General features: G+C 40.7%; 1 protein-coding gene across 3 annotated transcripts in view; it reads right to left on the bottom strand.

The window, feature by feature from the left end:
• Positions 1 to 4,453: 4,453 nt before the first annotated feature.
• Positions 4,454 to 23,911, bottom strand: part of YAF2 (YY1 associated factor 2) — a 687,108-nt gene continuing 667,650 nt past the window's right edge. For all 3 annotated transcript variants that reach the window (XM_044087447.1, XM_044087448.1, XM_044087449.1), the window contains one exon: positions 4,454 to 6,659. In XM_044087447.1, the coding sequence (XP_043943382.1) occupies positions 6,422 to 6,659 (238 nt within the window). In that variant the 3' untranslated portion in view covers positions 4,454 to 6,421. The remainder of the gene's footprint in view (positions 6,660 to 23,911) is intronic.

Below are 23,911 nucleotides of genomic sequence, written 5' to 3' on the forward strand. Positions count from 1 at the left end.
ACTTTGAACTAACTGGCACATTTTACAAGACTGCAGAGAGATTTGATCAAGGAGTTGTCTGGTCACTCTCTCAGGAGCCGTTTCTGAAGAGGTACAGGATTCAGTCACCTCTCAGCAACCCTGACATCCAATTAGTCCATGAGGCTCACTGCTCATGTTGCCGAAGGAACATCAACAGCAGCAAATTCAGACATTTCCATAAGGAAGCATGCCTAGATGTGCTTGTACAATTCTGCAGAGCCCTTCAAGTCTTAGTTAGAAGGATGGGAAAAACCCATTCTGCAATAGGAGTAAATTTTTCCACTCTTCAAAGGCCCTTTGCTAGGAACCAATGAGGAACGGGTAAAATGTGGTTCAGGAAGTCTCAGGGGTCTTCCCAGACTACGCCTAGTGAAAGTTCCCCCAGAGGCAGAGGGGGGAACAATACTGGAAAAAGCTACCCTTGCAGCAGACATGGCCTGCAACATCAGGATTTCTGGGATACCTTCTTCGGAAAAACCTTTCCAAATGGAGGCCCGAATGTCCACCTCTGAAGGCAATGGGGGTCACTTATCCCTGTACCTAAAGCCTGCCAAGAAATCACCTCAGATACTTGGGTGCAGAGAATCAATTCCAGAGGCTATATAATTTCCTTTTCCCTTCCTCCTCCCTGTTCAAAGAGATTCCCTGAAGTTCCACCCAGTCAGAGGGAACAGGCAGCTATTCAAATTCAAAAGCTGCTAGAAAAGAGTCATCCAAGTCCCACCAGACCAAACAGGATCCGGATTTTACTCAAGATTCTTTTTAGTGCCAAAAAGACAGGGGATCGGAGACCAATTTTGGATCTCAGCGAACTGAACAAATCTGTTCAAAAAAATTCTAGATGGTCACAGTGCAGTCAGTTCTTCCATTTTTAGGAAAGGATGACTGGATGTGCTGTATAGATCAGGATGCATACTACCCATATAAAAATGGACAGACGTTCCCAGAAGATTCCTTCACTTTCTGGCTGGGAGCCAGTCATTACCAATTCAGAGTCTTGGCCTTAAGTCTCAATACAGCTACTAGGGTTGTTCATCAAATGCATGGCAAGTAGTAGCAGCTTACATAAGACTGCAAAGATTCTGGGTATTTCCGTACTTAGATGACTGGGTCATTTCCACTACTAGCAGCAAAACAAAAGGTTCTACAGTTATGCGACCATCTAGGCATCACAATCAATTTCATCAAATCCTTGCTGGAACCCTCACAAAATCTAACCTTTTTAGGAGCGGAGTATTGTTGGACACAAGGACATCCACTGCCTCACTCCCTCTGTCTCGACTGAAACTATCCAGATTCAAGTCCATACTCTATTACAAAGAAACAGAGTTTCAGCACAACTAGTTCTTCAAGCATTGGGATCAGTGTTAGTTGCCATAACTTGTTCTCCTAGCCAGGTTTCACATGAGAATATTACAATGGCTACTTACAGTACAATGATAAATCCTTCAGTATCCCTTGTCAGTATTAATCACCAACACACTCAAGAGATATTCTATGGTGGATTCATTCAAGAGAAGTTCTACAAGGATACCCATTCCTCAGCCAAGGGCCAAAGTGACCACGGGTGCTTCCCAGCTTGGGAGGGGGCACTGGCACTTGGTCCCCATCAGAGGCCAATCTGCATGTAAATGTTCTAGAAATGAGAGCGGTGCTATTAGCATTGCAAGCATGTGAAGACACTTTACCTCTACGGACGATTGCGATTCAGACATACCAGTGGTCTGGTACATCAACAAACAGGGACAAACCACATCTTACCCCTTATGCCAGGAAGCCCTCAGAGTATGGAATTGGGTGATCTCATCCAAATGCTTTCTGATCGCAACGCAATAGCAGACAAATTGAGCAGGTGCATCCTTCTCCATCAACCCCAAAAGTGTCAGAAAGGATTTTCCAGTTATGGGGGCCAGCCTTGCTGCAAACGTTTTGCTTCCCCTCTGAACAATAAACGCAGTTGCTACTTTACTCTCACTACCCCCAGGGGGAATTACCGAGGGACGATCTTCTCCACAACTGGCCACTCAGTCTCCTTTACACCTTTCCTCCAACCCCACCAATTCCCAAATTTCTACAGAAAACAGGCAAGTTGAAGAGCAAAGTCATCCTCATTGCCCCTTTTGGCCTCGGCAGATTTGGTTCCCCTTCCTATGACCTCATCCAGTACAACAACCTTGGATTCTGGATCCAGCTCCAGACAACCTGTCACACCTGATGAGTGTCACCCAGACATTACAACTCTCAAGCTGACAGCTTGGTTTCTCCAGTTCCATTAATGGCCAGGCACGATATGCTGTCCCCCCCCAGTTAAACACATACTTTTGGTGTCTCAAACCAGCTACTCACAAACTTTACACAAGTAAATGGAAGAGATTTATTTACTGGCCCTCCCTTCACCCCCTTAAACCCTTTTCAGCACCAGTCCATGAACGTCTTCACTTCCTAGAGTCCACTTTCAATGATGGCGCTTCCACTTCTACAATTAAAGTCAAACGGATAGCCATCTCTAATTTTCACAATGGTTTCCATGGATCATCCATTGCCTTGCACAGACTTTGTAAAGCTTTTTTACAAGGTGCTTCCCTCTTAAAGCCCCCTTACAAGGACCCTACCCTAATGCTGCAGACTTTGACACACACACACCTTCTGAGCCAGCCTCTAGATGTGATCTGAAGTTTCTATCCTGGAAAACTATTTTCTTAGTACCCATTACCTTGGCTAGAAGAAATTCAGAAATTCAGGCACTTTCGTCTAGACTGCCATATTTGATTTTTCACAAGGATAGTTTCTCTCAGGACAAACCCATCCTTTCTACCCAAGATTGTGTCAGAAACCAACCTTAATCAATGCATTAATCTTTTAGTGCATTTCCCAAATTATTCTAACAAAGGGGAGTACACATTACATTTGTTAGATGTTCATAGACAAAAGTCTATCTTGACAAGACCAAGGACATCAGGAAATCTGATCAGCTGTTTGTCTCCTTTTCACATATCAAATTGGGACAGTCTGTAAACAAAGTATTCCCTAGCTAAGTGGATTTCGGACTGTATTTCCTCTGTTTATAAGACAGGAGGTACCACCAAAATCACACTCAACTAGAGTGGTTGCTACTTCTGCTGTCTTCCAGTCAAGAACTTCGATGGATGACATTTGTGCAGCTGCAACTTGGGCGTCATCCCATACTTTTATTATTCATTACAAATTAGATCTGGTCTCTAGGGGTAGAGCATCATCTGGCTCATGGTGCTCAGGAATATCCTTCCTTGAGTCCACCCAGGGTTGTAAGTAGTTGGGGACTTTGTCCCACAGGGGATGACAGGATGAAGATTTGACAACTTCAGATAAAGAAGTTATGTTGAACCATGACATTCCATCGGAGTTGTCCATCTTCATCTGTCATCAACTCCCCTCCCTCCTTCCAAGCCAGATTTCCTGGAAGAACAGGCACTTACCAGAGAGTTTACTTTTGGAACATTCTTCTAATCCAGATATGGTTTCTTATTATTTTTACGTCTTCTTGCTTTCATCAGCAGACTTGATCTGAGGTAATCTACACTACATATTATCGGTGATGGATGTGCTCAAGAGCTTTTGGAATCCACGAGCTGTAGAAATGGCAGAGTCGGTTCTGAAGTATTGGAGGTGAACCACATTTGATGACAGATGGACAACTCAGATGGAACGTTACGGTACGACATAACTTCTTTTTCACTACTGCAATAAAGCAAGGGAAAACAGTGCAAATAACACTAATTAGAAAGGGAAAGTGTCTACAGCACTGCAGTCTGTAAAGCTCGGACACCAAAGACTGCAGCTGAAGAAAGAACTGAAACAAGCATCAGAGACTTCTTCCTTTAACAGGGCTGTGTAATCTGAAAACAGAATACAGTAGAGTCGATTATCCGAATGCAGCCTTCCAAAGTTTTTGGGTAGGAAAAATCAAAGTCTGAATATGTCAACATTATATGCATTTGCTTGTAGCCTACTCATGTGTGAAAAATATTCTTTATTGTATACTGGAATAACTGAATGGGTGAAAGTGTATTCCCTGTATACAGAAAAAAAAAAGAGTTTAGAAGTTTATCTGGTTCAATGAACGTTTGATTATCTGAACTACCCTAGGTCTCAATTAGTTCGGATAACAACTCTATACTGTATGTATGTATGTAAAAAAAAAAAAAAAAAAAAAAAAAAAAAAAAAAGTTTACATGGTGATCTTTATATTCCCTGGCTCAGAACACTGCACTGCCTGACCAGGTGTTGATAGGCTGAGCAATGTGATTCCAAAATAAAGTTTTGAAATAAATAGCCACACAGCTTCTGTGAAACTATTTCTACCTATAACGTCTGAACATGGATAATAAACTACAAGTTAACTGCACTGAAACATCTTCATGAAAATGTACTTTAAAAAACTATTAAACTTCCATGAGGCTTGTACAGTATTTATTTTTTTGAAGCCAACTATATTTCAGTACTAGTATTTTACAAAATAAATAGCACCAGAGTGCCTGTAGAAGTATTGCATTAAACCACAGAAAAATACATTAGCTACTACAGAAGTTAAACACCACAGGGGACATACTTAGTGCTTTTAAAAATCATACACTAAATTATAAACATCAAGCTAGAGTCTTATTAACTTCAGGATACAGTGTTCTTTTTGGCAAGCCTTAGCACCATCATTCTTTAGATAGTAATTAAGAAATATTTTTGCATGTCTGATAATTAAAAATTCACATGGTCCCACAATATAGATCAAGTAATAGTAGAATAAACATTCTACTGTGATCATAATGAACTGGGATGTTAACAAAATAAAACCACGTTAAGGAAATCAACCTTTGCATCTGTCCCATGCAAACTCCCTCCCTTGGTGCCCCAAAAGGTACTTGTAAAGCCAATATATCAACTAACAAGTTTAAAAGATAACCGTGTTATTATAAAAGCTTCTAAGACTCTTAAAACTGAATCTATGAAACATGGTTACACCGTGTACCAACAAATGCTTCTGCCCTGAAACTTTACAGTTACAAACAGGTAGCTTTCGGTATTGAAATGCATCTTCATTTCAATTACTTTTATTGCTAAATGCTTTCATGGAACATTTACTTTTTATGGTCATGTCTAGCATATATTAATCTGTGTGAAAGATAAAGCAGCATCTAATTATTAAGTAAATACAATAAAATTATCTGAAACCAGTAACTTGTGTTTCCTTGGACAACTGATTTAGCTAGTGAACATAATATTGTGACACTGTTCATGCATATATTAAAAATGGCCATTTAATTCTGACAAAACAGACTGCTGAGGCTCTAGGAAGTCTCCCAATATCCTAGAATTAAAATAAAATGGTAACAGACATAATTACTACAAACACAATGGCCTACCAACTCTATTCTTCGTAAAGCCTTCTTGTTTAAAATACCCAACTGGCCCATTATGCAGACATTTTATTTCACAGCTAACCATCAGTAGGGCATAAGTAGTGTTAAGCTAGGATGGGACTGACCGTGTTTGGGGGTATAAACTACGGCTTGTTTCCTTTAGTTCTTCTGATAAAAAGTGGGCAGCAGGTTAACAGTCTTCCTCAACAGCACCAAATCTTTACATTCCAAGTCATATTACAGCAAATTCACAGTCCTGATAAGTCATTCTGCATAGCTCTACAAAAACAATGAATCTGATAAACCGTCAGCAAACGGGCTAATCATCTAGGATATCAACAGTTACCTTGATGAAACCTGCAATACAATTCATAGTGAATAACCTAGTAAAACATTGTGTTTAGAAAACACTGGCAAACTTTTATACAAATGTTTTATTTTAAAACTTTTCCTATTTAAACCACACCAAGTACCAGCAGGTGTATTTAAGATAACCATTAAGAAAATTTATGTTTCAACAACTGATTATATTCAGTGTTACTTTTGTATACATATAACTATGCTTCACAATGCCTCCAATAATACATATTTAGGCAGCCTGAACTATTTCATAAAAATTCCATTCACTACATGCCATAGTAAAGACAGTTCTAATGAGTTAGGGATCACTAAACTAAAGAGTGGACAGATTTCCATGTATAACACTGTAAAAGGATTTTAACCACATTTTCATGTAACCGCAAACATGGCAGTCTTATAAGTCCAGAGTCTGGAAATAATCATTTGACTAAAAAAGGAACGAAAATTCATTCCTATGCTTAGTCTTGTAGTTGTGAGGATAGTTTCACATTTTATTAAAATACTAACAAAACTGGCAAAAAACACATTTCTGGTAGTCTTTCCAGAGTATGCACATGGTGAATTACTTGACATGGAAAAGTGATGTGTTGGCAAACGAGTAACTTGCAAGTTCACATGTGATCAAAGGATTCCTCAAGAAATGAACTTTAATGCGATTCTCCATTTACTGACGAGGCTTCTCCTCTTGGAGATGATGACCTGGACATTCCTCGCTCTGTGTTATCAGAACTAGAACCACTCTGACTGTGCTGATCTGCAGATGTAGCACTAGAAGCAGGTGTTGACTTTGTTTTCTCCTTAAAGTCTGTAATAATGACAGTGAGATCTCCCACTGTGACTTCCAAATGCTGGGCACTACTTCTATCCACATTTTTTAACCTTGGCCTAGACGGGAAACAAAACACACAAAATTGGAGATATGTTATTTTAAGATGGTACCCATTACATCTCAATAAAATTGTCAATTCAGGCAGAAAAGGCCATTTAAACAATGGACCTCCTACTACAGATAACAGACGTAAACAAAAAAAATGCCTGTAAACATCAGAACTCTTATAACCACAAATTAAATCAAAAGTAAAAGGACTAAATCAAATGAAGTAAAAAGTAAAGAGAGAGCAAATAACACATTTTACTTAGCAGATCAAATATGGAAAATTAATACAACCCGTGTTTAATTTTGGAAAAACAGTTTAAGCTCCGTAAAGTAGTGTAGGTAACTTACCATAAACAGACATTTGAATTTATCACTCTTGCAGTATTCATAACTTCTAGGACTTAAATGCAAAACATCCTGCCCACCTAGTCGGTCTTCAACAGCCCTGGTGCCTTCTCCCTACACAGCACGCACCCACCCACACGTAGGCATGTAAAGGTATGCTGCTATAACAGTAAAGTATGTCTGCACCATCGTCAAGATTTCTTGCCAGCTAAACAGTGGAGGCTCCTTATCTGCAACTCAAATTTAAATATCAGAATACCAAACCAAGCAAAAAATATCACTATGAAATGTATCAAGGATACAACACCCACGGGCTGATGTTATAACTTTTTAATATATAAAAGACACAAAATAAAAACGAACCACACTGGTGAAGCGCTTTCATCTACTGAGCGTAGACTTCATCAGAAAGTACAGTTTTGTACCTACCATAAATGTAGATGTTCGAGGATCCACATTGCTGCAGTCCTAACACTTGGGTTGTCCGCTGTCCCAGTCGGCCCGAATACCAAAGTATATGGCTGACGTCGGTCAAGGCGCATTAGTCCGACGTCAGGACGTCAGGGTACAAATGCGCATGACCGACGTCATATCCTCAGTCTTTTCTTGCCCCAGATGTCAGAAGACCCTAAAAAGATAAGGCCAAAACCAAAAACACCAAACACTCCTGCACCAAAAATATGTACAATATATACAAAATTACAAGAGTATAACCTCACCCACACAACCACCCCTAAACACAGAGGGGAAGGAGGGAGGGTAAATTGGACTGCAGCAATGTGGATCCTCGAACATCTACATTTATGGTAGGTACAAAACTGTACTATGTTCTTCATTCCACATTGCTGCAGTCCTAACACTTGGGTAGAATCCCAAAGCAGAGGTAAGGGAGGCTGGCAAATCATAAAGAAGCAGGAGCTGTCAACATGCCTTGAAAAATAGCTGTGGCAAAACCAGCCCTAGATTTAGAGTAGAGAGGAAGGTGGTAATGCTTAGAGAAAGTATGCACTGAACTCCAAGTAGCTGCCTCCAAAATATCCTTAGTTGCCACCCCCCTTAGAAATGCTGTTTAAGTGGCAGTAGCTCTAGTGGAATGAGGCCTAATCCCAGCTGGAATCTCCTTGCCATGATGGGAATAACAAAATGCAATGCAAAACCCAATCCACTTAGAAATAGTTTGTTTTGACACAGGCTTGCCCTGAGAACTCAAAGCAAAAGAAACAAACAACTGCTGAGACTGCCTAAAATCTTTAGTCCTGCTTAAATAATAACGCAACTGCCTGTGTACATCTAAAGTGTGCAAAATCTTTTCCCCCTTATTTTGGGGATCTGCATAGAAAGTAGGCAAATGAATAGTTTGGTTTAAAGCCACACTAGAAACCACCTTAGGCATAAAGGAAGGATTAGTACGTAATGATACCCTATCCTTATGGAAAATCAAAAAAAGGCTCAACCGCCATAAGGGCCTGCAATTCAGAAACCCTTCTTGCAGAAGTAATGGCCAACAAAAAAGCAGTCTTCCATGACAAGTATTTCAATTCAGCAGTAGCCGCAGGCTCAAAAGGTTGTAGAGTAAGTTTCTCCAACACAAAATTGAGATCCCAAGCAGGAGTAGGAGCTCTATTGGGGTCTTATATTCTTTGCCCCTCTAAGAAATTGCTTGAACAAAGGATGAGAAAACAATGGTGGGTCACAATCATAGTGAGCTGAAATGGCTGCAGCATGAATCTTAATGGAAGAGAAAGACAAACCTTTGTCCAATAACTCAGTAAGATATTGAAGAGCCACACTCAAATTAGGCTCAGAAATCTCCAAATTCTTTGCTGCACTCCAAAATAAAAATCTCTTCCATTTTTCTGCGTACACTTTCCTCGTACTAGGTCTTCTGGCTTCCATAATCACATTTAAAACTTGTTGAGGAAGTTGAGACCTGCTGTGTTTCAAAACAGAATATGCCAGGCTGTTAGATGAAGAGAGTGAAGCTTGACATTGAGTAGATGACCGTCCCTCTGAGACAACAGGTGCGGAATCAAAGGTAAAGGCCATGGAGGCTTCCTTACCAGACTCCTCAGTAATGGGTACCAGTGTTGCCGAGGCCAATCTGGAGCTATTAAAATCATCCTTGGCTTGTCTTGTCTGACCTTTAGGAGCACCTTTGGGAGAAGAGGCAGAGGTGGAAAGGCATACACATGAAGATTTTTCCAACTGAAAGAAAGAGCATCCACTTTCCAAGCTGTGTGATGAAACCTTTTGTGCAAAACTATGGCAGCTGGTGGTTTAGTGGAGAATCGGACAGATCTATGTATGGAGTTCACCATGACACTGTCAATTATCTAAATACATGAAGATCCAGTTTCCACTCGTGGGGATCCATGATTTGTCTGCTTAACACATCTGCTAAGGAGTTCTGTGCTCCCGGCAGAAACCTTGCCTGAAGAGTTAGTTGCAAGCTGAGCGCAGTCTCCCATAAAATCATTGCTTGCCTGCATAACGGGTAAGAATGTGTTCCCCTTGTTTGTTGATGTACCACATGACAGTTGTGTTGTCTGTTAGAATCAACACCTGCCCTGGAAGAAGTAACTCCTTGAAAGCCATTAATGCAAACTGGACTGCTAACATCTCCTTCATGTTGATATGTAGATGCTGTAGTCTGGCAGGCCACTTGTCTTGTATCCACTTTCCATTCAGATGAGCTCCCCAAGCTATGTCTGAGGCATCTGTCGTTAGAATCTGACTCGCCTCTGGCCGGGTCACAGAGAGTCCCTTGTTTAGGTGACATTCCTGAGCCCACCACAAAAATTCCTTTTGAATGCAAGGTATTATTTGAATGACAGTGTCCAAATCCTGGCAGTGCTGTGTCCATACATTTTGAGATACCATTGCAGCTTCCTCATATGCAGTTTGGCATTGGGAAGCACCAGAATACAAGATGCCATGAACCCTAAGGCTTGAAGGACTGTCCTTGCAGTCAGCCCGGACTGAAGAGATAGTTGATGGAAGTAAAGGGAAAGATTCTTTTGTTTGTCCAGGGTTAAAAAGGCCATCTGGGTTGCTGTATTCAGTCTCACACCCAGAAAGCACATGTCTTGAGAGGGTACTAGACTGGACTTTATTTCGTTCACAGAATACCCTAGGCATCTTAGCACTGCTATCACATATTCCAAATGCTGTAAAAGGTCTTCCTTGTCTTGAGCCAGAATCAGGCAGTCGTCCAAGTAAGGATAGATTTGTATTCCTTTTAGCCTGAAGTAAGCTATCACTGGAGCCAGAACCTTTGTGAATACTCTGGGTGCAGTAGATAAGCCAAAGGGCAATGCAGAGAACTGATAATGGGAATTCCAGCTCGAAACGCAGATACTTCCTGCAACTTAGTCTGATAGGCACATGAAGGTAAGCCTCCTTGAGATCTAAAGTTACCATCCAGTGATCTTTGCCCAGCAGAGGTAAAAGCTGTTGTAACGTCAACATTTTGAACTTGGGAATGTCCAGATAAGTGTTGAGGATAGATAAATCCAAAATTGGTCTCCACGTGTTCCCCTTCTTTGGTACTAGGAACAAGCGAGAATAAAATCCTAGGCCCCTTTCTGGCACAGGAACCGGCTGAATGGCCCCTATTTGGAGTAACAGAGAAATTTGCTTGTGAGCCTCTTTTCTTTGTAGATGAGGAATGTCTGGCATGCCTCTGAAAGGAGGCAAGGTATGGAAATAAAACCTGTAACCGTGGTGAATGATATCCAATACCCATCTGTCCTGGGTAATTAAATTCCAATTTTCTTTGAAAAGAGCCAGCCTTCCTCCCAAAGGTGCTGCCAGACGAGAAAGTACTGGCAGCTGAAAAGGTAGGTCATTGGGTCTGTTTACGAAAGGACTGACCCCTGCCCTCACCAGAAGACTGAGCAGGTGAACTCCCTGTTCTAGGCCTAAAAGAACCTTGAGCTCTGCCCCTACCACGTCTAGACCTACCCCTAGACTGGGAATCATAAGCAGGATATGTCCATCCCTTAGTAGGCCAATTTCTACTAAACTTGGAGGCTGAACCTGCAAAAAATCTTTAACAGTCTGCATAGACTTAGCCTTGTCCTCCATTTTCTTTAAAACTGCTTCCACAGGTGAACCAAACAACACGTCAGACTGTAACGGAGCATCCAAAATCCTTGTCTTAACATGCTCAGCTAAATTCTGATCCCTCAGCCAGGCGTGCCTACGAAGAACAGAACCAGTGGCAGCCACCCTCGAAGAGGCCTGCACAGCATCAAAACCACATTGCAAGGAATGCTTACCCACCTGTTCAGACACATGAACTAAATCCTGCAACTCTTTACACTCAATACCTTCCGCCAGAGCATCCACCTTAGACTTAAATTGTGAAAGGAGATAATTTTGATATTTTAACATGTGAAACTGGCAATTCAACGCCCTCATGGCTAAAGTGGAAGAAGTATACACTTTCTTTCCCCATCGATCCAAAGCCCTTGCCTCTATCAGGAGGAACAGGATTTTTAACAACAGAAGCCTTAACACCTTTAGGCCCCTGAGAAACAGTTTCCGGGTCTGCCCTAGGACTCTTAAAAAGATACTTATGAGCTTCAGGCACCCTATAATACCTATCTGGTTTAACTGGGGCAGGAGGCAAAGAATCAGGGTTTAGGGAAGCCTCTGCAAAAACATCTTCCACCACATCCAGAACAGGAGGTATAGCGAAAGGCCTATGCTGGGGTAAAAACAAAAATTCCCTAAGCCTCTTCCTGGAATCAGAGAAATCTTGACCTTCCCATTTAAAATGCTCCCTCATGGAATGAAGTCTCTCTGAAAAAGAAAAATCCTCAGGAGGAGAAGCCGAAGGAGTAGAATCATCCACATCAGAATCAGAATAAGGAGGATACTCCTGCAAGTCTTCAGCCGAAGACTCAGAAGCCTCCGAACACTGTTCAAAACTCTCAAGCTCAGGTTCCACCCTAGGCCTCTTATCAGGAGGGGGCATAGAACCTGTAATCATAGTAATCAAATCTTCTGCCATTTTAAGCATATGTTTCTTAGGCAAAGATCCTGAAGAACTAGGAGAGACCCCCACTGAAGTTAAACCTGGCCTGCCTCTCAAAGAAGCCTTGGAAACAGAAGGGGAGGGCCTAACCACCTTAGGAAGAGAGGGGGGAACAGCCACCTGAGAAGCCCCTTCAGCCTGGCCTACCTCCTGAGAGGACACATCCTGTAACAGTAAAGTCTCTCCCTGAGACTCCAAAGAAACTTCTGGCAGAATCTCCGGCTCCACTGAGCCTTCTAAAGAACCGACATCCGGGACTGACGGTTCTTCCAACCTAGGCTTTGCTGCTTTGTCCTTGCGCTTTTTGGACGAAGCGGCCGTCGGAGCATCCGACGGCATTTTATAATTACAACGCTTCCCAAAAACTAACCTGGCACAGTCTAACCTTCTCTTTATAGTGCGTTTGTTAAATCTAGCACAAGAGCGACATCCAACAACGTCGTGCTCAGGCCCTAAACAAGGTATACACAAGGTATGGTAATCCCTATGAGGTATCTGTTTCCCACAAGAAATACAGTTATTCACTTTTTCTGACATCCGGTTAAATACTGAGGCAAGAAAAACCAAAATATTCCCCAACGGGGTACTTAGCCAACTTTGATTCGGTCTGAAACTCCGACTTCAGAAAATTTCAGAACGCCAACCTGCACTCGCAAAACTGCTTCTGCATCGGACCATGCGGCAAAAAAAGACTGAGGATATGACGTCGGTCATGCGCATTTGTACCCTGACGTCCTGACGTCAGACTAATGCGCCTTGACCGACGTCAGCCATATACTTTGGTATTCGGGCCGACTGGGACAGCGGACTACCCAAGTGTTAGGACTGCAGCAATGTGGAATGAAGAACATCACCATTAATGTCATTAAACCAGTTTAAATACAAGTCAAACACCAATGGGAATTGACCATCAATTAAACAGCACTTGCTTCATATTCATACGTCTGTATTACTTGCAAACTGTCATAAAAGTTTTCATGTTTAACAAACCTTAATATAATAAATATATGAAATATAAATTTACAGTTTTAACTCGATTACGCCATAACATGTCTAAAAGATTTTACAAAAAAAATTATTTATAAAAACATGAACAATAAATAAAAAGTATTTAATGACTGATATCAGTTGGAAAAATATATTGTGTACTTCATATACCCATATATATTGCACAATGTAAACAAACGGAATGTACTAAAACCTAATACTAATTCATATTCTTGCTTCTAGTATAGGTTTAGTTAGAATATGGTCGTTCAACCCTGGGGGGTTGGCGGCATTTAATAGCAGTTGCCATTTGACTTCCTTTTCCCCCAGAATTACCTTGATGTTACCACCCCTTGGATTAGGTTTTTACTTGTTCCAATATCCCAAATTTAAAAGTGTGACACTCCCCATTGTCCTCTAGGTGTCTGTATAATGTGTTATTTCTATCCATTCTTCTAATACAATAATTGTGGTCATAAATCCTATTTCTAAGGTGTCTGACGGTTTTTCCCACATAAAAACTTGGACAGTTATCACACTTAGCCAAATAGATGACATGTTGGGTATAACAGTTTCCTTTCTTAAACCATATCTTAGTATGATTAGCATTGCCCAAAATAACTGTTTTCTCCTCTAATACAGCTTGACTTTGATTGCAATGCCCACATTTCCTGGTGTACCCCACACTCATATGCCCCAAAAATGTATTACTTCTTTCAAATCTATTTTTCAGATTATGTCCAGTTTTGAACACATACATTGGATATTTACCTAACTTACTATACAGCGTTGTTGCCTCACAGCAAGAGGTTCTCCTGTTCAATTCTCGGCTGGAGTGCCTTGTGTGTGGAGTCTGCATGTCCTCCCCACGGTCTAGTGGCCTCCAAATGACATGCGTGAATGGGTGTGCCTTCGCTGAAGGTTGGGCATCGGGCTGGCAACTCGGCACCATAAAAATCTACTGCCAATCATTAGCGGACTGGAGTTCCGCTGTGGCAACCTCAAACCAAGAAAAGCCGAAAAGACAAAACTATACACCACATCATCACTTCTAAGGATATTCCAATTTTTTTCCAATAATATTCTTAACCTACTCCACATAGGGGTTGAATTCTAATATACATGCGTTCTTGTATTGCATGTCACTATCATTAAATGTCGCACACTTGTCCATTTCTAAACCTACACCTAATAGGGGTCTATACTTCTTGCCCCATTCCTTAACATAACACGCAACGTCACAAATAATGGATTTGGGGTAGCCCCGTTTCACTAAATAGGGAGCCAATATAATCAATCTCACCTAACATCTCTATAATCTGATGTCATTCTGGCAGCCCTAATGCATTGCCCCTTAAAAATGCTTCTCTTTTAAAAAACATACAATCAACAGTTGTGGGTTCATTTGCAAAATTTGTTGAAGAACGAATCTCTATAGCAAATTACATCAGTTTGTTTCTTTCATAATGACAATATATATTATAAACAGATAACATTTTAAATGTATTAATGGATGTCTATGTAAATACTTTAGTTGGTCCAGTTCTGTTAGTTTGGTATATATCAAATATGTAAATTATATATGTTAAAGCTTTCAGGTTACAGTTTTACTATGATTTCATGTGATTGTTTATAATTTTGAAATTATTAAAATCAATAAATTGTTTTGGAAAAAAAAAATGCTTCTCTTTTGACTGGCCAGATAACTAGTGTATTCCAGGTATGAATTACTGAATGCTTTTTCCTATAAATCCTGGATTTAAATCCTGTTATACCATGGGATAAGTATCCAAGTATGCTATTCCTTCACTATTATTGCTATATGTGAATCTTAAATATGTACTAGACTCATTCAAGTACTTCACAAAGGAGTTTACCTCGTCTAATGAACCATCCCACAAAATAAAAATGTCATCCAAAAATCTTGTATAACATTTAATCTTATTAAAAGAAGTTAGATGAGACTGATTACACTGGCACCCTATTTAGTGAAAGGGGTTACCCTAAATCCATTATTTGTGATGTTACGTGTCATGTTAAGGAATGGGGCAAGAAGTATAGACCCCTATTAGGTGTAGGTTTAGAAATGGACGTGTGCGACATTTAACGATAGTGACATGCAATACAAGAGCGCATGTATATTAGAATTCAACCCCTATGTGAAGTAGGTTAAGAATATTATTGGAAAAAAATGGAATATCCTTAGAAGTGATGATGTGGTGTACAGTAAGTTAGGTAACTATCCAATCTGTGTGTTCAAAACTGGACATAATCTAAAAAATAGATTTGAAAGAAGTAATGCATTTTTGGGGCAGGATACGAGTGTGGGGTACACCAGGAAATGTGGGCATTGCAACCAATGTCAAGCTATATTAGAGGAGAAAACAGTTATTTTGGGCAATGCTAATCATACTAAGATATGGTTTAAAATAAGAAACTGTTATACCCAACATGTCATCTATCTGGCTAAGTGTGATAACTATCCAAGTTTTTATGCAGGAAAAATGGACAGACACCTTAGAAATAAGATTTATGACCACAATTATTGTATTAGAAGAATGGATAGAAATGATGCATTATACAGACACCTAGAGGACAATGGGGAGTGCACACTTTTAAATTTGGGATATTGGAACAAGTAAAACCTAATCCAAGGGGTGGCAACATCAAGGCAATTCTGGGGGAAAAGGAAGTCAAAAGGTAACTGCTATTAAATACGGCCAACCCCCCAGGGTTGAATGACCATACCAACTAAACCTATACTAGAAGCAAGAATATGCATTAATATTAGGTTTTAGTACACTCTCTTTGTTACACTGTGGAATATATATGGGTATACAAGTTTTTAGGTATACGAAGTACACAATATATTTTTCCAACTGATATGTCATTAAATACTTTTTATTATTTATTGTTCATGTTTTTATAAATAATTTTTTTATAAAATCTTTTAAACATGTTATGGCGTAATCCAGAGTTAAAACTGTAAATTTATATTTCATATATTTGTTATATTAAGGTTTGTTAAACATGAAAACTTTTGACAGTTTGCAAGTACTACAGACGTATGAATATTCATTACTTCATGAATATGAAGCAAGTGGTGTTTAATTGATCATCCATTCACATTGATGTTTGACTTATTTAAACTGGTTTAATGACATTAATGGTGTTCTGATGAAGTCTACGCTTAGTAGATGAAAGCACTTAACCAGTGTGGTTCGTTTTTATTTTGTGTCTTTTATATATTAAAAGAGTTATAACATCTGCCCGTGGGTGTTGTATCCTTGAGCCGTGATGCATTTCACAGAGATATTTTTTGTTTGGTATTCTAGTGTTGGCTTTAGCTGTTTTTTTTAGTATTATTTCAAATTTAAATATCAAGTCAAAATGAATGTAATCTGACAGATCCCAGCTAGAACCTGGTTCATGGGCACAAGGGAGTAGACACTGCCTGTTTAAGAACCTTACCCAAGTTCAGGACTCTACTCTGACTCACAAGGGGTGACGGAAGGGAAAGGAAGGGGGCCCATCCTGGGCATAGAGGAAAAAAGGAAAGGATCCTTGGTAGGTGGAAAAAGGGTCAGATGATGCACTGCAATAGTGATCTGTCTGAGCATCTAATATTATACTAAGTACCCTACACAATTGTGTTATGCTCTATTATTCATCACAAAAACACATCTGTACATTTTGACCTTAATTACAGATGAGTTGGAACGGTCTTAGTTCTACTTTAGTGAGAACAGAGGGGACCCAATTAATTTTCTGGCCTTGTGATGTGTAAAGGAAAGAAGTGTGTGCTGTTTTTGATTGGCCACCAGGCCTTGTTCGTGTGTTTTTACTGAATCGCCGCCACTATTTAAGCATTGCAGCTGAACAATGCTTGGCTCATAATGCAAAACCTAGCTTACTCGTAGCATAGGTTAACATAGTCATTGTTTTGGGCCTTGTACTTAACATTGTTTTTGTCACTTGATAGTTTCTGTGTTGAATAGCTGAACTTTTCTACCTTTGTATTTTTTTACAATATTTAGTTAGAACTGCTACTTTCCTCGTAGCAGCAATTAGCAGTTATCTGTATAGGTGCTGATATCTCGCAGCTTAATTCCCCTTGTAATCCGTGTAGATGCCATTCTCTCTTGGTGCAAGTTTCCCTTAAAATATCCTTACTGTTTAGACTTTTTTTTTTTTTTTTAAACTTCTACAGCATTTAGGTTTGAGCTTATTTAAATTTCCCTCACTCCTCCATAGTAGCTCAGCAGCCATGGACATGCTCTTCCCAACCCTCTCTGTGGCCAGTCTGGTTGAGATGAGTATTCTGAGTCATTGTGGCAACTGCCTCATGGACACTGACAATCCACTTATTCTTAAATAAATTGGTAAAGTATGAGAGAGGTATAAACACTAACGCTGGAGGCAACACTCAAGCAGACAAATCTAATCCTACAAAGGTTGTCAGCGACACTAGCATCACACCTACTGCACAGGGTAAAGATCCTACACATAAAAGTAGTTATGCTGAGGTACTTCCAGATAGCCTTCCTAAAACCCTCAGACCTCCTGCAGAGGACATTTAAAAAAAAGATCCTCAGCCATCATGTAAACAGTCCATTAAAACACTACTACAGCTAAACAGAGTAGCATTGTATCCAGTGCCTCTACTGCTAAGCCCTTAAGGCAAACCAGTGCACAGCCAAATTTCCTGGTCATTGGTGATTCTATAGTCAGGCACACCAGTGTCCCCCTCACCAGACTGAGTAAAGAGGGGGTCACTATCAGCTGCCTTCCAGGGCCACGATCCATCAAGTCACACAGGTCACTGAACCAAAGGTACCAGTATGACCCTGTCAAAGTTCATGTCCATGTTAACATGAGGCACTCTCTCACTTGACTACAAGAAGTGAGACATGATCAAGCTCACTGTGTCTCAGTTAGGTGTGAGCCTTGCACTAAGCAACATACACCTTTCTCCAAGGATGATGCCACATTACCAACAGAAAATGATTGATTTTTAACAACTGGCTTAGCTTCTGGTGTTAATCCAAGGGGTTATAATATTTGACGGCCTGGAAGAACACTGTTGACAGACCACACTGCTTTGCCAGGGATGGTCTGCACTTACCCCTCTAAGCTTTTGGATACCTGAAAAGACTTTTTCCACCCCCATACTGCCTTTATTAGGCAATACCAAACTGATAAACCTCCCAACTTAACCTATGAAGGAATATCTGATGGTGGCACTGCTCATTGCTAGACATCTTAACAAGAAACCCCACTCCCTGCAAGCCTTCCTCTCCGTGTAGAGTGTAGACATCTTTGTAGAAACAGAGACTTGGTTTAATATCAGGGAAAATACCCCAGCAGTGCAAGGTTATAATGCTTTTCACATCTTTAGACCAGCTGCTGCACAGGAGGGAACTAAAGGTGGAGGATTCTCAGTATATATTAAAAACCTCACATCTAGACTAGTGTATGACTCACTGGAACTCATACATGTGCAATTCACCATAAAGAGGTTCTCATACCATATCCTTGCAACCTACAGGTCCTCCTCTATGTCCCAGCAAACCTGTAAGCAGATTATGTCAATTTTCATTCTGTCCTCAACTGATGGGTTTGGATCCAAGCCCTTGGATCTGACTCGGCTGCTATAAAAGCTTGTGGCAACCTTGAACTCTTGAGCTTCTCCCTTACCCAGAATGCACCAACCCTTATTACCCCAGATCTCATTTGCCACTTCTAATGAAAAGACATGGCTCTTTCTTCTTTCATAGCTTGGGGTGATAAATTGCTTTAAAGCTTCTTATTTTTCCTAAATAACTTTTAAAAGCCTTGTTAACTGGCTAGTTGTTCTCCCTTACCTTCTTTTCATTAAAATCTATATTTTCTGTTTTTTACCATTAGTGGTATTTCTAGTTACTATCATTAGTAACTTTCCCCTCTTCTACAAACTATCAGTCTTCTGTACCATTGTTGGTACTTTCACTTTTCAAAAAAATAAAATCTCATCTGTAATTCTCATCTTAACACTGTTACTTTTGTTGTGTTTTTTTTTTTTTTTTTGTTATGGCTGACAAGGAAAAGAGCCTGGCAGGGTTGAACCTGTGTGTTTTTTTTTGCTTAGGCCCTCTCCACCTCCAGGAGGACTGTGTGATCTGCCATGCTTTCAACCCTATAGCATCGATAGATTATAGAAATAAGCTTACTTTAAAGGGACTTTTGCCTTTATCTTTTGATGAAGCCATCTCTAGAGCATTCAAAGAAAAAACAAAGAAGACATCTCATACTTCTCCGAGCACCTGTTCTACTTCCTCCAGGTCATCGGAAAGATCTATAAAAAGAGCTTCTTTGGATTCCATAGTTCTGCTGGATCCTATGAAGATTTAATTTATTTACATTTGTTAACCGGGTAGTGTCCAACTGGGTTGGAAAAAAAAACATTTTCAGCGGAGACCCAGGGAGAAAATCTCCAGAGTAGTACAAACTAGTTAAAGTTAAAAGTACAAGTAATAAAAAAAATAAGAATGTACGTTACAAGTTCACACAAGAATTACAAAGGAAATAGCAAACTGGTACACTGTATGCAATACAAGTTAGGTACAAATCTAAGAAGTTAAACAATGGAGTACAACATTCAAGAAAAGATGTAATATGCAAGTTATGCAAGGGATGAGCAGTAATAGGCATCTCATGCAAGAGATAAGCAGCAATTGAAAGAAAGGAAACTAGCCAAGAGTAATACAGCAGCAAAGCCAGTTAGTGCTTCGGCAATCTTTTAGGGTAGTTTTAAATGTGGACAGATTAGGATTTTTTTTAGAATATGCTGAGGAAGATTATTCCATTATTTGCCTATTTTTTGGAGTAGACAGAGTTGCCATAATAGTTGTGAGACTGGGTCACTCATACAAGTTGTGAGACTGGGTCACTTTTAGTATTAGTTTGTTGGATGACTGAAGCAGCCTACAATTAGTGTTTAACTGAAATAGGTTTGAAAGAGCTGGGCAGTTAGTGAGGTTGTATACCATTTTATGGGCAAGTGACAGTTGCTTTAGCACTAACAGATTGGGAAGTTCCAGCTAGTTGAGTTGTCGGAGAACTGTGCAGTGGTGTGTTTTATGGGGTTGACTGCTAGCAAACTTAGCTATTTTGTTGTAGCAGGATTCTAGTTTATTAAGGTCAGCTTTGGATAGGTTGGTAAAGATCTGAGAGCAGTAGAGGAGAGTGGATAGCAAGTGAGATTTAGCAGTGCTAAGTCTAGCTTGTTGTGTAAGATAAGGATTAACCCTGTAGAGAGCTCTGAGCTTGGAGTGGATTTTTTTTAATTGTAAGGCAGATGTGTATCAAATTTTACAGTATCGTCTATGGTAACTCCAAGCAGCTTGGTCTGATTTGTGGGTTCAATTATTGTACCACTGGAAGAGTATGTAGAGGTGTGGTGAGCTGAGCTTGGATGATTTTTTGGAGAAGGTAAGTTTGATCTTATTTGGGTTGAGGATGAGTCGATGGCTTTTAAGGTAACTTTCAGTGTCCTGGAAAGATGCTTGCATATTGTGTTGAAGTTCTTGAGGGGAGTGGGCTGAGCAGATAACAGAGGAATCATCAGCATATTGGATGATGGTGGCATGTTGGGTGGCAGTATTAAGGTTATTAGTAAATATGACAAAGAGGAGGGGCCCAAGTATGGAGCCTTGGGGTACTCCTGTGGTGACCAGTAATAGTGGGAAGTTATTTGCCCATTTAGTCTGTTGACGGTTAGATAACTATGGAACGATATTAGGGGTAAGGTAGTGAGATTATCTGTTGAAGGTTAGATAACTATGGAACCATGTTAGGGATAAGGTAGTGAGATTATAAGTGGCAAGTGTGTTCAGCAGTAGCTGGTGATGAAACCAAAATTCTCAGATACAGTGCCTGCTTCAGATCTAAAAGTCCGAATACCTGCCCATGGATTCGACAGTTTCTTCAGATCTGAAGTCTCTGAAAAGTAACGATTTGTTGTATTCAAAGACCTCAGATCACATAACAAAAAAAGAAGTTATGTCTAGCCATAATGTTCCATCTGTGTTGTAGATCTTCATTCAATCTTTACTGATAGGACCGAATCTCCAGCTACTCGTGACCTGGGTAGCCCTATGGAAGGCTATTCCTGAGCACCTCTGAACCAAAAGATGCTCTTCCCCTGGAGGCCATATCCAATTTGTAATATGTGATAACGGTATGGGGGGTGGCCAAGTGCCTGCTGCGCAGATGTCATCCATAGAAGCTATGGAATGAAAAGCCACCAAAGTGGAAACTGACCTGGTGGAATGAGCTTTGATTGTAGCAGGCAAGGTTAATTTGTTTAGTTGACAGATAAAGGAAATGCAATCTCAACCATTTTGACAAGGTAACTTTTGATGCAGCTTTGCCCAATCTGGGGCCCGAAAAAGCTATTAAGAGCTGGTCCGACTTTCTGAAAGATCTAGTTCTGTCTAAATAAAAACATAGTTGCCTATGCACATCTAACGTGTAGAACTGGTATTCACCTTTGTTAGAGAAATTGGAAAAAAAGACTGGTAAATCAATGGACTGGTTTAGGCTCGAATTTGAGATAACCTTGGATAAAAAAGAAGGGTTAAGTTCGAAGTAATACTCTTTCCTTGTGAAAAATCAAATAAGGACGTTTAACACTAAAATCCTGCAATTCTAATACTCTCCTAGCTGAGGTGATGGCTACCAATAATAGGGTTTTCCAGGATAAGAACTTTGTCGCATGTGGCAGAAGATTCAAAGGGTGAACAGGTTAAAGTCTGTAGGATCAAGTTCAAATTCCATGGTTCAGTTGGGGTTTTAATAGGTGGTCTAAGGTGTATAACTTCTTTCATAAAAGTCTTGCAAAGATGGTGGGACATAAGTGAAGAGTCGTTAGAACAGTTATGAAAACTGGCAATAGCTGCTAGGTGTACTGTAATAGTTGAGGCTGAGGTTCCTGCATGGAGAAGGGTTGATAGGTATTCCAAAACTCTATGAACTGGCCCTGTGAAGGGGTCTAGTCCTTGTTGTTTAGCCCAAATAACAAACCTGATCCATTTGCTGTGGTAGAGTTTTCTGGTGGAGAGTTTATGGGAAGCCAGAAGGGTCTTGGACTGGGGAAGATAGGTTTATTTGCCTGGCACTCAGTGGAATTGGAGAAACCAAACCATCAGCTTGAGGCTGTGAAGGTTGAGGTGGACCATCCTCTGTGGGTGAGATAAGAGTCCCGGATCCACGGGCGGTGAATCAAGTGAGGCCATAGGAAGGGGAACCAAATGATGGGGCCAACAGGAGGCAACAAGGATAACCTTGCTTCTCAGCTGTTGCACTTTCTTCAAGAACTGCGGGATGAGGGGAATAGAAGGAAAAGGCATACAGTAGACCCGGGGGCCAACCGTGAATCAAAGCATCTCCCGGTGACTCCCCTTGGGGGGGGGGGGGATCAGGGCGAAGAAGCTGCTGCATTTGTGGTTCACGTGGGAGGTAAAGAGGTCACAGCAAGGCCGGCCCCAACAATAAAAAATTTGAGTCGCTATTACTGGGTTGAGAGACCACTTGTGAGGCATCAGAATGTTCCTGCTTCGTTTGCCTGCAATCTGATTGGAATTCCTGGGAATGTGCATTGCTAGTAGAAAGCGGTTGGAAGCTATCGCCCACTGCCACACTCTCAGGGCTTCCTGACACAAGGGGTAGGATCTGGTTCCCTCTTGCTTGTTGATGTACCAGACTACTCACACATTGTCTGATTGGACAGCAATTGTCCCTGACGGAAGGGTTGTTTGGAATGCTTGCAATACTAACAGCACCACCTCCAGTTCTAGGACATTGATATGCAGATTGGCCTCTAAAGGGGACCAAGTGCCTTGGACGAGCTTTCCTTGAAAATGCCCCCCCCCCCAACCCCATCAGGGAAGTGTCCATGGTCACTGTGGCCTTGGGATGGGTGGGGAAAAAGGGTCGACACCACAAATCCTCTTCTGGCTTCATCTACCAAATTAGATCCTGTTTGCAATGCTTTTTAATGCGGATTGGGTAAGACATTTGTTGTGCTAGGAGAGACCATTGAGATGATAGTAGCCACTGGCGTAGCCTAATATAGAACCTTGCTAGTAGGACCAGTGAGATTGTAGCTGCCATAGAGCCCAACAGTTGCAAGACCTGTCGAGCAGGTACAATATTTCCAGAAAGTATTATCTGAAGCAGAGATCACAGTTTTTGAAGTCTGTGTAGAGGTAGAGCAACTCTGCAGGAAGTTGTATCAAACTTTACCCCAATGAACTCTAAGCTCTAAGTCGGAACCAGCTTAGACTTGTCCAAGTTTATGGAGATTCCTAGGTTTTCTGCCAGATTTCGAGTGTATGATATGGCTTGAAGCAGTAGACTCCTGGTTGGGGCGGTAAGGAGCCAATCATCCAGGTATGGAAACACGCAGAATCCTTCTAGTCTCAGGTGAGCTACTACTACTGCCATGTATATGAACACTCTGGGGGCTGTGGAGAGACCATCGGAATTGATAACCGTCTCACAGCCAGATGCGGAGGTATCTCCTGGATAGTTTGTACATTTTTGTGTGGTAATATGCATCCTGGTGATCTATAGCGCACATCCAGTCGTCCTTCTCCAGAAATGGAAAAATGGACTGAACCGTGACCATCCGGAATTTTGCTTCTTTGACAAATTTGTTCAGTACGCTGAGATCCAAAATTGGTCTCCAGTCCCCTGTCTTTTTTGGCATTAAAAATAACTGAGTAAAATATGATCCTATTTGATCTGGTGGGACTAATTGGATGACTTTTTCTTAGCAGCTTTTGAATTTCTAGTGCTGCTGTATCCCTTTGACTGGGTGGGATGTCAGGAGTTCACCTTAGAGGC

Source organism: Protopterus annectens, chromosome 11.part0 (assembly GCF_019279795.1).
Source record: "Protopterus annectens isolate FY-2018-M chromosome 11.part0, PAN1.0, whole genome shotgun sequence".
Taxonomy (NCBI): Eukaryota; Metazoa; Chordata; order Ceratodontiformes; family Protopteridae; genus Protopterus; species Protopterus annectens.